Source organism: Homalodisca vitripennis, chromosome 5 (assembly GCF_021130785.1).
Source record: "Homalodisca vitripennis isolate AUS2020 chromosome 5, UT_GWSS_2.1, whole genome shotgun sequence".
NCBI lineage: Eukaryota > Metazoa > Arthropoda > Insecta > Hemiptera > Cicadellidae > Homalodisca > Homalodisca vitripennis.
The window spans coordinates 11,408,514-11,425,820 of record NC_060211.1 but is presented as its reverse complement, the minus strand read 5'-3'; the positions used below and the strand labels follow the sequence as shown (position 1 = coordinate 11,425,820).

At 33.5% G+C, this 17,307-nt stretch overlaps 1 protein-coding gene across 2 annotated transcripts in view; it reads left to right on the top strand.

Moving 5' to 3' along the window:
• The window catches only part of LOC124361803 (tensin-1-like), an 887,387-nt gene that overhangs the window by 233,602 nt on the left and 636,478 nt on the right, over window positions 1–17,307 (top strand). For both annotated transcript variants that reach the window (XM_046815784.1, XM_046815783.1), the window contains exon 2: window positions 11,662–11,742. In XM_046815784.1, the coding sequence (XP_046671740.1) occupies window positions 11,662–11,742 (81 nt within the window). The remainder of the gene's footprint in view (window positions 1–11,661; window positions 11,743–17,307) is intronic.

Genomic DNA, 17,307 nt, shown 5'->3' with positions numbered 1-17,307 from the left:
TTTAAACCTCTTGGTGGGACACCCTGTATGTAATCGTTTCCAAGCAGGATTATATTTGGCTTTATAAAAGTTGTAGCTAGAGAAGGTAAAACTTTTTTTACAAAACTGAGAATAATTGCATCAATAAATCTTCAAAATTCATAAGTATTAAAGACTGGTGGAAATAGTCTTATTTAACAAATATTACTTTATCAGTATAGCTATGAAACAGACAAACAAGTTGGTGGGTGGGCAGAAGGAGTTTTATCAGTCCCCGACTGCGACTGATCAGCGACCACGGCCCGTTGCCAGCCCCTGACAAACTGCCCTCGTGTTACCCCAATAACATACTGTTTATCTCCGAATTAAAGCTCCCTCTTTTTACAGTTTTGGACGCTGGCCATTTCAGACCCCGACTCGTACATTACCAAATCTGCACCAAACACGACTTCTCGTCCGGTCAGTACTGAAGAGAATGTCTATCTACACAGCAGTAGGCACCATTACTTTTCAATGGAGGATTATAGGAGCAATTAGAAATTTTCTACTACTAACAAGTACATACTTTTTGATAAATAGATTTTTTTAAGAAGCTTTATAAAATAAAAAATTTTATTTTTTGTGAAAATAAATAAATATTTAGAAGTTTTACTAATAATAAATATTAAAATAATATATTGTTTCAGGAAATTGTTGGGAAATATGTTCTGCCATTATCACAGATTCAAATAGATTGTCATTAAAATTTTTTTATACATTAAGATAGGAGTAAAATTAAATTTTCAATATTTATATCGAGTTCTATGTGGATTTTCAATGTTTAGAATAGATTCGTTGTTTATATAGATGTTTTTTTAATTATTCAAGTACATTGTACTTGCAACTCTTTTTTCGTAATTGTATATTTTTGTTCAGTATAATTTTATGTCCAGAATCAATGCAGTGTGTGGCAATAACGGATTTTATTTATGCTATGTACAATTTATCACAGTCACTCGTTACATTTAACTTTCTACATTCCTAAATTATTGTTTTGTTAGTTTTGGTTTTGGTGTTTAGTAATATGTGATTCTTTATTGTTTGTAAGATTTATTTAACAATGAGACATTGAACGATAACATTTAAGTCCATTTTTATTTAATAATTGGCTGAGCTTTAGCGAAGCCTATAACTCGAAAGGCTGGATAAGCGTCATTTCCGTCTATCTGCCTGTCGCACGGTATGTTGAAAACAGAAGTACTTTCTATATGAACAACACTGAGTTTTATGGTGGTGCATTTCACTCCTTGCTAATCGTTTAGCGAATATTTTTTGCAATGGTCTTATGGTATCCATGGTGGCAACGAAAAAATAGCAGAGTAAATAAATTTGGAAACAAATTGGTACAATCAAGTGTGATTTGAACTGTGACATTTTATTCTTAGAGTAAAGTTAAAATATAATATAGTGCAAAGTCAGTCTTAAAAATCTTGCATAAAACTTCAATTCTACGTAGATAAGAACAATTTTACGATACATGTCCATCCGTGAAGTTTGACTAAGCTTATCACCCAGTAGGCTAGCAAAGTTTCCACTCTGCTGCCCGGGGGGGGGGTTCTGTTTTGTGTGACTGCTGTCTCTCTGTATGGTCAGACTCAAATTTTATTTCAGTAGACTGTTACTTAGTGTGGCGTTTTCCTACCTAGTGTAAAACTGTGGAATATTTCAACACAATTATAAGCAATTTTTTGTTTTATTTTATTCCTGATTTAAGCAGCGTACCCTTACGTTATAATAATTTCGGGTCTTTTTCGTTTAAGGGCCAGCACAAAAGACCCTAGCTCGCCTATTCAAAACTCAGATCACGTGATGCTTGCCCGCTGCGCAGCGCTTTGCGCTGCTTGCTCTTTTAGAAAAAAATTAACTCGAGCTTGCAAAGTCCAAGCCCAGATCAACTCACCACGCTTTATTGAACAAGAAAAACTAAGTATAACTCACTCATGAGAAAATGGAGGCAAAAGATAAGCGGCGCCCGTTTATCACTGATAAGATAAGACGAATTTATACTAGAAGTAGTACCTGGACTACTGCCCTACGAACTAATAACGCCAAAAAAACGATTAAATGCACTGTCAGTCCGGTATAGTATGTTTGTAAGAAGCTGGCCCTTAAACGAAAAAGACCCATACTTTTTCTAGCTCACCAGGTATTTTTACCATTTGAACACTTTTATGAAACTTAAATTAGAGAACAAAATTTTGTATGGAGCGTGGCAAGATATCTCGAGTAAGATTTTAACCGTAGACTTCATTTCTACATAGACAAGAATGTCTTTTATTATGTTACATGTTCAATCATGGAATTTGGCTGAGCATTTTATCCTGGACACTTTTCTGTCTTTACATCTGTTTGCAGGATAACTCAAGAATCATATGAGTTAGGGATCTAAAATTTTTCATGAAACCTTAAAGAAGCCTGTTACGCGAGATGTGGTGTGGCTTACTTCAACTTTGTTTCTATAAATAAGAAATTCATAAGATATTAAATCATTATGTTGGAAGATAGCAAAGGGATAATGTACATATACATTTATTATCAATAATAAATACATTTTATATGCTAACAGTAATTAGAATCTAAATAATTGTTCAGGAAAAGAACTAATGAAGCTAACATACTTTTTACAGACGAAAACTATTATTATCATCACTGCCTAGCTTAAGTTTTTCTAGGTTTCTCCAAGTCGGACATACGTAATTCGGGGGCTGCAGGGCCGTGTGTTACAGATTTTGCGTGCTGCCATACTTCGTATAAGGAAAGGATATTTAGGTGATTTAGTATTATGTTAAACCTAGTTCTAAAAATGACCTTTTTCTTACTTTTTGCCACTAGAATCATGTTTCGCGTCGAAATACTGCATAGAGACTTTTAACTTCTTGAAATATTTAGGTCATCACCGCGGAAAGTCATTTTCAGTGAAAATATGTTAATCCAAAACTGCCAATAATATATATTGGCATATATAATATGTATTAATATATATATATATATATAGTTATTTATATATATATATATATATTTTTTTGTCCCGGCGGGTACTTACCCGCTTTACCAGTACTCACAACTTACCAGTACTTTCGCAAGATAACCAGATCAAGCAACGTCGAGCGTGGCTGCTGCTTGGATAGGTGTCCGCTGAGCGATCCTGTCCTTGTTAGCGGCCCGCCTGCCCGGCTATTGGTGGTGGTTCGGAAGTCACCTTTAAGCCGTTGGTCCCCAGGTTAAGTGTTAGAGAGGGCTTCTTAGGCCTAACTTCGCCTGGTAAAATAAGACATTCTTTACTTTTTTGTTGTTTACTTTTTGCGATTCAACGTTTATTAAAATTAAATAAGGCTATTGGCATTTATACAAATTTTATGTAAAAAAAAGTCATTTGACAGGTATCTGGTCTTCTGATCATATGTTAGTTTGGTTATTTAAACACACATGTGACTGATACGACCAAATAGAAAATAATTGAATCGTAAAAAGTAAGGGCTCTGTGGTGTAATGGTAGCACCCGGCAAGTGAGAGATCCGGGTTCGAGTCCCGGCGGAGCAAGTACTTTTTGCGATTCAATGTTTATTGAAATTATATATATATAATATATATATATATATATATATATATATATGTGTGTGTGTGTGTGTGTGTGTGTGCGTCTGTACAGGTAATTGATTAGCTGAAGCTTAATCAACCAACGCCCAATATGAACAACAGTGATTGCCAACTTTTCGATAATTTTATTCTATCTTTGTTGTTGAGGCTAATTTCTTAAACTAGTATGATATGTAGAACAGATGACAGTTTTGGCTTAAGGTTAACTGAAAATGGCTCTCCACACTTCTGAAGAGTTAAATTGTTTAAGACATTTTTAATGCAGTAGGTATCGGAAAACTTAGGTGGTAGGATGATGAAACTTGTAAGCTTAAGTGCTATGATTGCAGGTGTGTTTTAGAAATTTCTCCCAATCAGCATGGTAACATAAAAATAATAATAGTAATCAATAATAACTGTATAGAAATCGTGTTGAAATAATACGTATAATAAAATGTGTAAAATCATCATTGCCTTTCAACACAGTTGAAATATTCTGAATTACATTGCGTGTGATCAAAATAATAAGACACTAGAAGTGGTGTGTTGTACTGAACAAAACACAGCCTCCAGCTCCAGTGTTCCATTTAGAAGAAGCTAACTTTCAATCACGGGCCTGTAATCAGGTTGGCAGGGCTCCAGAATGTTTCCGATAATGGAGAGCGGTTTGTTGGGAGAAAAGTTTCTCGGTCCGCTGATCGTTTTTCCATGATGAAATTCTCCTTCTGGAGTCCACACAACTCATCTCGACTTCTTTGTTTTCTTTCAATATGATTAAATAATGCCACATTGTACATCAGGTACACTACGAAACAAAACTTAGTAAAGTTGCTGAAGTGTGTCTGAAAATTGTTTTACTATGTTGTAAAGCGCTATTTTTATTTTTATTTTTTTAAATTTTCATATTTTTAAATGATAACTAAGACAATTTGAATTTTGGTGGAAATCCCTTTATATTTACAAGAGGGAAATTTTCATTTTTCAGATACCTACTTTGAAATGTGTGTGTGTTACAGTATTTTACAGTTGTGCATTGCGACTCCAAATTCAGTTTATTATAGTAGGTAAGCGTCGTAGGGTAATTCTAAATCAATATTCGTGTTTTTCCACATATTTTTCTAAAAAAACATTAATGCATCTATTTAAGTGTTTTTATATACCTCATACAAATATCGAGTTAGCAGGATTGTTTTGCAACATTTGCAATATTTTAAGTTCCCATACAAAAGATCAATGACACAGCGTTAAATAATGTATTTTCTTTATTGTTACACTGAACGATATAAAATGTCCAAAATAAATCCTTAAACCTTCTCAAAACTTCCTTTGTAAAAGGATCTTTAGACAGGACATCCACATGAACGTTATGTTTGGTACCCTACTTTTCATTTAATAAATTACACATTAAATAAAATTAGTAATGTAGTAGCCTTCTTAAATATTTTAAGGACAAATATACTGTGTCCATATCTACACAATCTATGATATGCGTATGGGATGATTATTCTTATATAAAAACGGTTATATCTTCTTATTTCATGGTAGCAAAATATAATACGTACCAGGTAAAAGTACGCTACACAAATTGTCGCGTAGCAGCTTTAGCTAAGGTTGTGGGCAAAATTTTAAATCTACACATACATATGGCAATATGTCTTATGTAAAAATGATTATACTCAGTTTGTTTATAAAAATATTCTGTAATATTCTCTTTGCGACCTTTATCACCCAAAAGATCAATGTAAAACACAAATGATTAATGTTCACTAACACTCGGCCAAATCAAATTGAATGACATGCATCATCATGGAATGTAATGTTGCCCGTTTTTCTAGAAAAAAATAAGTACAATCGTATAAGTTCGTTCCCAAAGAAAACTTAAATTTTCACAGCTCCTCGAGTGATAGGGCTTCGCTGACGCTCAGCCAGATCAGAATTTACATAAGGTACAATGTCAAGACAATCAGATAAGAAATGTTGATAGAATGATGTGACAGATACTCATAATCGTGTATAGCAATAGTAATCAAGTGAAACAACCGAATGACAACAAAACTTTAACGACCAGTAGCCACCCAATCGGTGAGTGTTCCCAGTCTTGTTCTCTTGTTATCCTGCTCTCGTCATGCCAACTTATTGTTGTTCCCAACACCGCAGACAGCACCTCTTGAAACTCCGGTTGCCGCATTTCAACTCGCTCAAGAGTCTCTTGTAACAACCTCTCCTGATAGAGGTAATGATGTGAATAAATAAATGGCCAGCTCTCCTACAATTGTCAGTGGTTCCTGCGATTGAATGTCTCAGTGCAGGAAAATCCTTAAATCAGTTCACTTATCAAGCTTTAGTTAATCAATCTGCACACACAGAATATTTCACTATGGTTGCAAATTAAATACACTGAACATACGAATCACAGTATAAGTATCTCAAGGTTTTGCATTTTTATGTAAATTTCATTCAAACCCATCTTTATAAATCGCCGTCATTTGGGAGTTTCCAGGATATTATTTGCATATTAACCAATCTTAGCCCTTAGTATAAAAAATGTATATAATTTTACACACTATAGCCGGTAACAGCCGTACCCTGACTAAACGTAACCTAAATACATTATTTTTACATAGCTTGTATGATTTCGCTAGACTGTCTCAAACAATAAAACGTCGACTTGACTTGTATGGTAACATCTTTATTAATATGTATGGTACTTTTATTGTTGGCCCATTATGTGTGAATTTGATTGAATATTCTTTTTTTTTCTTGTAATTTAGGCCTTGTTTAGCGTTTAGGATTAATAAAAGCTGAAATGGGATGTTCATGAGATAATTTTTATTAATTTTGAATTATTTTTTCATTTAAATAATATTTTGGGCATGCATGAAGCAATTCCAGGGGCGAAAAATGGGTTACGCAAAATGTACCAGACTATCACACTTCACATTGGCCATTGTACAAGCCGTCACTACGATATTTTGAAGGCGCTTTTATTGAGTTCTGTATTTATTTAAAGTTATATAAGCGTATTAACATATTTACTGGGCTAGTTTATACTTAGGGAGGTCGCAAAATTTAAATTTATAACAGATTGTTTAATGTTTTGTTGTCGGACGCAAATAAGTAGATTGCGGAAAATAAGGAGATTGTTTTTGGATTCTAACAAGAATGAGACGGAAGAAAACTGTGACACTATAATAATGTAAACTAGTTTTTAAAATAAAGTTGTAAGAAATAATAAAACAATCACTAATTTGGTGACTCAAGTAAAGTTAATTACAATTTTATTAAAATAAAATTACAATTAAATAATATTCAATTTTGAAAGGGCAGTTTTTTTGGGTAGTTTATTCGTGCCAAATAAGTAGTTCTTCATAGATTATATTCTATATAAAGGTTTAAAGTTTTGTGGAAACTAATTTAATTTACCACCCAAATCGCAAACAGTCCTTCATTGATATATTATATGTCCAAAACTAGGGACAGAGAAAAACAGTGGATTGGTCTTGCAGCGGTAACTGTGGTATGGGGTGTAAAACGTATGACACAGGGCCGCCCCTTCCCTGAGTTTGCCACAGTTGAGATATGGACCGCAGTTTGCCAACAGATGAAAAAGAGTCACTCGTGTCTGCGACCCGCAAATTGCTGTCGCCCATTTTATCAGCGGTTCGTGAAGAGTTACTTTCATTGTTCCCACCACTTCACGTTGTTTTGCTGCTTGTTATTTGTTCTCCCTTCGCGATTCTTGTTAAGTATTTCTTATAACAGAGTGCATTACTTATTTGTTTCTACACGTTCTCCCCCCCTGGCTACTCAAGAAATAATCAATGTTCGCTGGGTGATTAACTTGGGAAAATAGTGCCTCCATGTTGTAACTAAATGTATGGGTTTCAATGATTTATCCCTTTAAAATGTCTATATTAAGGGCCCGAAAAGGCCCTTCATAAAATAGTGTCGTTGTCCGTTATTTGTTCGTCTTCACGTCTGTCTGTCTATGCGAGAAGACTTGATAAAGAGGTTCTAGAGGCTTTAACTTTGGTACATAGCTTCCTCTTGAACCAAGAGAGGACCCTATTTATTTCGTAGTCAAAAGGTCGGACTGTGCTGACTGTACTATTGATATAAAATACTTGCAGTCTTAAAACATAGTACCCAGATTTATCTTCGTCCAAACATGAAGTCTATTAATTTTTGGTGTCAAAAGTATATGAAATTTAATATGTCCGTAAGTTTGTCTGTGCTATAACTCCTGACCGAAAATCTTGGAGGCTTGAAACATAAATAGTCAGATTTGTCTTCTTCCAAACAAACACTCTATTGATTTTGGACTCAAAAGGTTACGAAATTTTCATCTGTCCATATTTTTGTCGGTGCGATAATTCCTGATAAAAATATCTTAGAGACTTTAAATGTAGTACTCAGATCTGTCTTCTTATGAACAACAACTGTATTGATTTTGAAAGTCAAAAGGTTAGGAAATTTCATCTGTCCGTAGGTTTGTCTGTGCTATAACTCCTGACCTTCAAGTCTTGGAGACTTGAAACATAATACACAGATTTGTCTTCTTCCAAACAAAAAACTCTATTGATTTTGGACTCAAAAGGTTACTCGAAATTTTATCTGTTCGTATGTTTGTCGGTGCGATAATTCCTGATAAAAATTGTCTTAAGAGACTTGAAATGCAGTACTCAGATCTGTTTTCATAAGAACAAGAACTGTATTGATTTTGAAGTAAAAATGTTAGGAAATTTAAGCTGTAAGTTTGTTTGTCTGAGCTATAACTCCTGACCTTCAAGTCTTGGAGACTTGAAACATAATACACAGATTTGTCTTCTTCCAAACAAAAACCTCTATTTTGGATTTTGGACTCTAACTCCTGATAAAAAAAATCTAGGAGACTTTGAAATATACCACTCAGATTTGTTTTTCGCCCAAGAAGAACATTATTGATTTTGGAATTTAAACGGTCAAAGGAAATTTTGTCTGTCGGTATTATAGCAATTGTTCTGTGACTCTTGATATAAATGTCTTAGAGACTTTTGCACACATAACTTGGCACACAGGTTTATCTAGATACAAGGAAGAGGTATGTATGTTTTAGGTATGTAACATAAAAAGGCAGCCTGTCCGTCTGTCTATCAGTTTGTGAGATAAGTCTGATGTCACGTTTCGTCTCCTCTTTCGATATTCCATTGTAAAATGTTTATACAATTTTTTCTTAAATATATTTTTTGGCTCGTATAAAAAGCGTTGCTTTGCTTTTATGAAAAATTTTTTTTTGTTATGTATGTTTAATAACGATTGACAAAACAGTTTTTAATTTTAAAGATTCACAGTGTTTATTTATTGGGCGAAATTAGCAAAGTAAATTTTGAGTTGATTTCAAAAAAGGTCTTAGTTGTAGTAATTTTCACTGTCTAATGAATAATAATGGATAAAAATCTGGAACGACGCAACTGTGAGGGATTCACTTGATATAATATAATTTGGTTATCTTAACATGTTGCATGGTTTTTGACATGCAGAAACTATTTTGAAGTTTCTATAGGAGTGTTTCTGAAGCAGAGTAAATTATTTCTGCTCAGTGTCCGATGTTAAAACTTAAATTAATATTTATGGTCAACGTTTTGACTTATTGTTGCTTCCAAGACATATTGTTTGTTGATCTTACTGTTTTTGGGTTGTTCAAGGAAATAAACAAGTGTTCTGGCCAAGAATTAAAATTTATATTTGATATTTAATATTTTATTATTTATTTATTTGTTAAAACTTAATATATTTATGCTTGTTAATTTTTTATCTCGTTTTTGTGAGATGGTTCTTGTTAAAATCAAATTGTATAAGTAGTAAATTAAGTATATGTTATAGACTGATAGTAAGAGTATAGTATTTGTGCACCATGGTGGAAGAAAACATAAAATAAGAAAAAAAAAATTTAGTTGCCAACTGCATGTATATTTTGTTTAATGTATTGCATTATATTGTAATAATAAGTCACACGTGCTTCAAAGCACCTGACTCTGTAAATTTATGAAAAAGTTTTTGAAATAAAGGTTTTTGTAAACTCTGTAAACTTGTATTCTTTAAAGTTTACTTCCTAAAGGTCCAAAAAAAGAGACTGTAATCCAACGTATCCGTTTTTTTTTAAACAGAGCTAAAACTAATTGACCTTCAACTCGCGAACAAGTGAATTCTGATCAAAGTATGACAGAAAGCCACTCGGCATTTTCCATCAAGAATCGTCAAGATAAAAGGGTCAAATGCAGCTGGGACCAATGAAGGATAGGGGAGGGCTCGCATAAGAGGCCTGAGCACAAAAAGAGGGAAGAAATGTCCCCATTTGACCTGATAGCGATAAATCGGGACAGTGTAACAGATTGGTCCACTCTCGACAATTACTCGCGTCTAGCTCACGATCTCTCTCTTTCTCAGCTGTCGCGTCGCGCCCGCGAATTGTACACAAAACGTGTCAAGTTATAACCCCTATATTAGTAAAAAGCCTTACATTTTAAGGTAACTTGCAGAGAAATATAGCAAACCACCACCACAACTATAAAGAATATTTTCGCCCTTTCTCCATTTAGATGTTCATTGTAAAACTAACTAAATTAAATTTATTTCAAAGCATTAATATTCTCTATGAATTGAGTTTACAGTATTATGTTTTTACTACTTACGAAGGATAAATTATTTGCAACAAAAATATTTACAGTTTTATTAAAAAAGACTATTAGGGTAAATTAGTTATGCTTTGCTTTAAAAGTGATATTAACGTAAATTAGTTATGCTACATTAAAGGAATTCTTTGTTTAAAGTTAGTTATTATGACGATTGAATGTTCGAAAGGATGACAGGATTTTGGACATTTGCCATCGTTATAGGTTATAAAAGGTATATAAAACGTTTTTAAAGGAATTCTTTGTTTAAAGTTTGTTATTGACGATGGAAGTTTTGAAAGGACAACAGGATTTCGGACATTTTCCATCGTTGTAGGTTATAAGAGGTATAACAAAAACGTTTCGAGGGTTGGAATCTATCCTCTTCGTCAGGTGGAGAGATATTAATACATACAAAAATAAAGAACAGAAAGAAATAAAGAAAGGAAAGAAAAGGGTTCAAACATACCCAAAAGCTGCTTTCAGTCCAGTCCAGGCGTTGTCACGTTATGTTATTTTTGTATGTATTAAAAAATACCTGCCCCACTTGACGAAGAGGATAGATTCCAATCCTCGAAACGTTGCATTAAAGGAATGTTCCTAATTTACGCTCAAAACAACTTTTCACAAGGCTTTTCACAACAAGCGTGTGACAACGTTTCCTCTTTTATAATGCATCGATACACATCTTCGTAAGAGTATTGAAATGCATGTGTTTTCTTAAAGGGATATATTTGTGTTTCTTACTTTTCAGCAGTACGCAACATTTTTTATTCATTGTCTTATCTTTTAATTTGGTAGATATATAAAATTTCTAACTTTTCTGATCTGATATGTCGTTAATGGGCTTTTAAGTTAGCAATCAAGTATAAAGGTTTTGAAGTCAAATTTCCCCACGGGTTATTTTTATAAACAAATAATCTTTATTTTAGCTCATTATTAACTCATTATTTAACTTTATTTTAATTGTAAATTTGTTTTAAACATACCAATTTAGCATAAGGTATTCTTTCAAATTGTGTCTTATACAGAACATTGCAAATATTTTAATTTAACACCACCAGTGAATTACAACAAATATTCCAATAATTAGTTTAATTTGTGTGTTTTTTCAGAATCAACGATTCCATCGTCAGACAACTTCACAAATGAATAAATGTTTACATTTTTCTAAACAATAAGTACAAAAGTAACATATGATAAAGGATTTGGAGAAAACGGTTAGCCAGTATAAAATACAGTATTTAAATTTAATTATTTCATTTTAATTTTCTAATGAATTGTGATGAAAGTATAATTTAATGTTCAATAGGCCCGTCTTCATTATTAATAAGTTTTCTTGATTTATGACTATCTAAAATGTTCCTCAAGCATTCAATTTTGTGTTTTGTCTTATACGATAATTGTGATGTTCCAGTACATGGGCTCTATACCGGTGGCGGGATCTGACCAAACCAAGAGGGCGGACTTCGTCAGAGCACAACTTGAAAGGCTGAGGGTAAGCTTTGAAGTGTACTTAATTACAATTTCTGAAATTAAGTGGAGATTCTTGAAACTGCATGTTTATAGAGTTTATTCTATAATATTACGAGCTAAATGCGATTATGATTAAAACGAAGCAGTTGTTAATTGAAGAAGTATAACAGGGGTAGTGGTCATTTCATTGACTATTAGGAGGGTCGATGATTTCTATTCATATTGGAAGATGTCGGGGACTTGTTCTCCCCCCTCGCCGCACCCCTCCACGAATGACATAATACTCTTGTAGTATCACGTAATATAGGAAAAGTTCATAACGTTTCTTGCCAATGTCTAGCTAAAGTAAGAAACTGAAAGAAATTGTATGGGTATGATTTAAAATGTATTGTGTATTACATTTTGTTATCACTATAAAAATAATAGAAGGAGGCATTCTCGGGTTTTAGTTTAATTGCAGCAGTGACTGTATTTAGAAACTGTTATTATCTTCATTTAGAAATCATTTGGTTCTAATAGAATAACACATGTGTAAAGCATTTTAAGTATTACTATCACCATAGTATTGATTGTTGATGGTTCTGTACAATCAACAATCAATAATTAATAAGTTTATCATTATGTATACAACTAGTGTAAGAGCTGAGAAACAATGTGCATTGTATAAACATGAAACATAGAATTCTTGAAATTAATTGATCGTCAGAAGCGCTAATTGTAGTGGAGGTCGAAATTGGAGAGTATCTAAAGGGTTAAGGAATATAAGAATATCATTAAAAGGGATATTAGACTATATTTTTTCTCATATTATGTTTTTCCTAACTTTATGCACCTAAAACACGTAACACCACACACGTTAAAATATGAACGTTAATTATATTATCGTTAAACGACTAGATAAAGAGTCTGAAAGTCATCACCTCAAGTATCCGCATGTGGTTAGTTATTACTGGTTTAAAATTTATTTATTTCTTCGACGGTTGGTTGTAAGTGTGTTAAGTTAATAAAATTCGATATGAGAAAAAAAATATCATTTTATATGTTTAACCAAATTCGCTTTGTTATTAGCAGGTCCTTACATTGGCTAAAACTATTGTACAATAACTGTCTATAAATATTTGATAATTGTGGTATTTGATTTAGAAAACTGTCGTGTAGTAATCAGACATACCTTATCTTACTTTTTAATGTTCATATTACTTGTTTCCTTTATTAGCCAGTTTACCAATACAAATATTAGTTTCTTTTTATATCAGCTGTTATTGCAGTTCTCTTGTTACTATTTTATTAATATTTGTTAATATTATTATAGTGCTCATAATTTTAGTAGGTAGCCGATCTGATGAAAGTATAATGTGTACTTTTATTTTATGTATTTTATTATGGCTTTTGGGTTTAATTTTTACTGGTTTCTACACAAGAATTTTAGCATTAGAAACCAAACTAATAATTTACTTCATATAGTAGTATATGTTTATTTAATAATGTTTATAATTTATTCATATTTGCAATTAAATATATTTATCTAGTCAAAACAGGTAATACTCGTATTATCCACATTAGTCGTACATATTCTCGGAAAATTGTATTAATGGTGTAAATCTTGGAAACAAATATAATCACCCCTTGGAACCTTTGCCGCAGTGGAATAATATATTTAAAACAAAAGGAGTGATGTAACTAAATGTAATGCACGAAACGTACCACCTGCTATTAGAACCATCATGAAGTGAAAGTACATTAGAAACCCCACTGTATTGTTTCTAAGTTGGTAGCTCTGCACAAGGTTCTCTATCTCATTCCACCACACAATACATCGAACCGGCTTAAATTGGACCCCTGAGTCGTCGAATATTGGCACTTAGAGCCAATATCCGGCGCCATTTGTAATACTAACATTCATTGCATTCCAGTGCGTGAGTGCGATGTGCCATACGGCCGTGGTTCACTGGCGTTGCCAACTTCACGGGTGTAAACCTACGATATACAGTAGTTTGTACATCAGTGAAAGGTCCTTCACTGTAAATACAAGACAAATATGTTCCTAGTTATTAAGTGATATTGTGCATTGAATATATAAAAAGGCTTTACCGTTGGTATGAATAAATAAATAAGACATTTTGTTAAAAAATTTCGGGTCTTTTTCGTTTAAGGGCCAGCACAAAAGACCCTAGCTTGCAAAGTCCAAGCCCAGATCAACTCACCACGCTTTATTGACACACACAAAACTCAGACAGAACTAAGGCAGGTTTCATTACAGGCAAAAGATAAGAGGCGCGCGTTTACCACTGATAAGATAAGACGAGTTTATACTAGAAGTAGTACCTGGACTACTGCCCTACGAACTAATAATACAAAAAAAAAACGATTAAATACACTGTCAGTCAGGTATAGTATGTTTGTAAGGTGCTGGCCCTTAAACGAAAAAGACCCAAAACTTCAACAGTGGTTTGGATAAAACTACAATATTTCAAAATAGGAGTACGCCACACCATGTGTTGCTCAAGAGGCTTCGCTTATGTTGCATGCAAAATTACAAATCTCAAACTATATTTCATTATACTATATAGGGTTTACAGTAATAGTGTTACAATACTTTCGGATTTTTTCCTACACATAAAAATGAGCGAAAAGGTTCATATGAAGTTATGTCCTAAAACGTTTAGTTTTCTGTCTATCTGTCTGTATGTGTTTTTCATTAAAACAAATTATATCTTCTGACCCAATTAAGATAAGTTATGATACTACAGTATTGTATTGACCTTTGGTAGACCTTTTGGAAAATAAAATATTAACAAAATCGTTCTACCTGTTTCAAAATGGCGGACGTTTGAATTATTCCATCAGAATAACTCATAACTGAATAACTTCCGCCATTCCGAAACGGGTAAAACGTTTTGGTTAATATTTTATTTTAAAAAACGTCTATCAAAGTTCAATACAATTCTCAAGTTTTATAAATTTATCTTAACTTAATAATAACTTAAAACATACTTTTTTGAAAAAAAAAAACACACACACACAACAGATAGACGGAAACCTAATTGTTTTAGCATTTTTTGCTCATTGTTATGTGTTTTATTCCCACAGTATTGGAATTTTACCGAACACTCTGTATATGTTACATATTACAATTTCATATGCGTCAGGTTGTTTAATTTTACTCTGTTGTTGGTTATTTGTTCTGCAGCTTTCACGTTGCCATCTATAAGCTACTTAGGCAAATATAAAACTTCTCGCGGACGCTCAGCCAAATTCCATGTAATGACATGCGCCATCGTCGATCTCAATGTTGATTAAATGCTAATTAAGCTTCATGAAAGTCTTTAGATCAATTTGTTCTCGAGATATTGTGCGGACGTATAGACAGAGACAAATTAATTTTTTCTAGCCCATTGACAGGCTTTGCTTACGCTCAGCCACTTACATAACAGAAAGAACAAGATTCAATTTATATACTCGTAAAGAGTACGAGTTACAGTGTTGATATCAACATAGTTGTATGAAATCCTACAATTGTTTTATTGCCGTCGTTTACTGTTTAGAATTTAAAATCAGTAACAAACAACTGCAGACCACAACTGCTTTACGGCAGTCTCGGTATTATACAGTCAAAACACGGAAACGAGCAACACCCCAGGCAACTGTTTAGCATTTTACTCCCATAACAGGTTATTCAATTAATTCAGAACGAACTGCCGTTTGTTGCACCCTTTTCTGATTAATATTTGGTTGTATAAGTTCGCTTGGTGAGCCATAAAGAATGTCAATGTTCTGTGGGTGGATGGCAATAAACAAGTAATGGAAACGATGTTGCCGTCTGCAACTAATTACTTAAATAATCAGATTTTACTCGTATTACCGTATTTGGGTAAATTTAACACGGAAAACTCACGGTTTTTCCGATTGGCAGGTGAACAATAGTACAGGCATGGCGCGGTGGACTTTCACATTGAACTAGGGCAGCACAGTGGTGGAGATCTGTCATTTTGGAAATTTAAGTCATATTTTTTGTCTTAGGAAGCTTAGAAGTTATACCTAGTCCTAAAAGGACCTTTGCTCTGCTTCCAGAGAGACAGGATATTCTGGAGGAGTAAGGTCGTGGGCCGCATCCTGTTAAGATCCATGAAGAAGAATATAAGATATTAATCTCAATCATGTCCTTTCGGAAGAAGAGGAAACCTGCTGACCAGCCTCTCCAGTCAAAGCAGACAGGGGCTGGCACGACCTTATATCAAGGCTAACAAAAACCTAAGACTCTTAGAGATTCTCACCAACTCCAACAGTCATATCCCGCAGTAGACTAGACATATCGAACTACCCTTGCGCCCTCTAATCTCGATATTTGCGGTTAGTGATGTGCCGCTCCTGGACATCCATAAGGTTACTCAAATTTAAATGACACATCACTTTTAGCTGTGCCCAGTGTGGGTTCAACTGGAAGGTACTAACCAGCCAGAAGTGAACCTTCCTGGGCATAAGTCATAATGATTTATGCACTAGTGTAGAGTTGTTAAATTGTGTGAATGCCTACCAGAGTTGAAAAGCACCCTTTGCTTAATATGTCATCATTTTATATTAAACAGGAAAATTGTGATGCCCTTCTCATCACAATTTAGGTAGGTCAACAAACTGATAACTTGCAGTGAATTTATCTTCCTCATCACCATCTAGATCTTTTAAATAATTCGCCACGCATAGAGATTATGTCGTGGGGGTTTTCTACCTGAGTAAAAGCTTCTGACTTTTAAATGCTGGGAGGTTTGATGCAGAAGCAGAGATATCTACGCCTATTACAAGCATTATTTATTATATAAGAAATACAGATCACTGATATAATGAAATAAGTTGTTTGAAATGGGACTTTGTAATAGTAATCAGGAATAACTAGGAATGCTTACGCTAGTACCACTGCTAGTAGTTGAATTTCTTTCTCCAAGCATTATCAAGTGTAAAATTGTTTCAGTGGTTTTTAAATTTCCAAGGAATCAATGAGGATTGTGCACTATGTAATGTGTAAGTAATTAAACTTAGCCATTTTCGAGCTTCTTTAATCTGTGAGGCTTAATCTATGACGAATGTCTGAAAAGGAAAGCTGACCAATAACTAATGTCTAATCAATTAAGCTACCAATGACGAAAATTTACTCATTAGATTACCAAACCAATGGCGTATGTCTAATCAATTGATAATTTTTAATCAATGAGACTTTACCAGTGACCGCTATATAATCAATTAATCTGCACTAATGGATAAATTCTAAGCTTACAAATAATGAGTAATCAATGAGGATTAACCAACTACAAATGACATTTCAGTAAGGCTTGGGCGATGTTCAATATCTAGTCAATGAGGCTAAATGTTCTACGAAAACCTTATCAATGAGACTGTACCAAGGCGATACTGTAATCAATGAAACACAATCAGTGATGGAAAATCAATTTTTTGGATACAATAAAACATATGGTTGCAATATTTTAACTGCCATCTAATATGTTTACAATACAATTAAGCCATTTTCGAATTTGCACGCAAGATCAATAATGAAACTTTCGAGCGCCGCCATTTTGTTTAGGATTAACCTTTT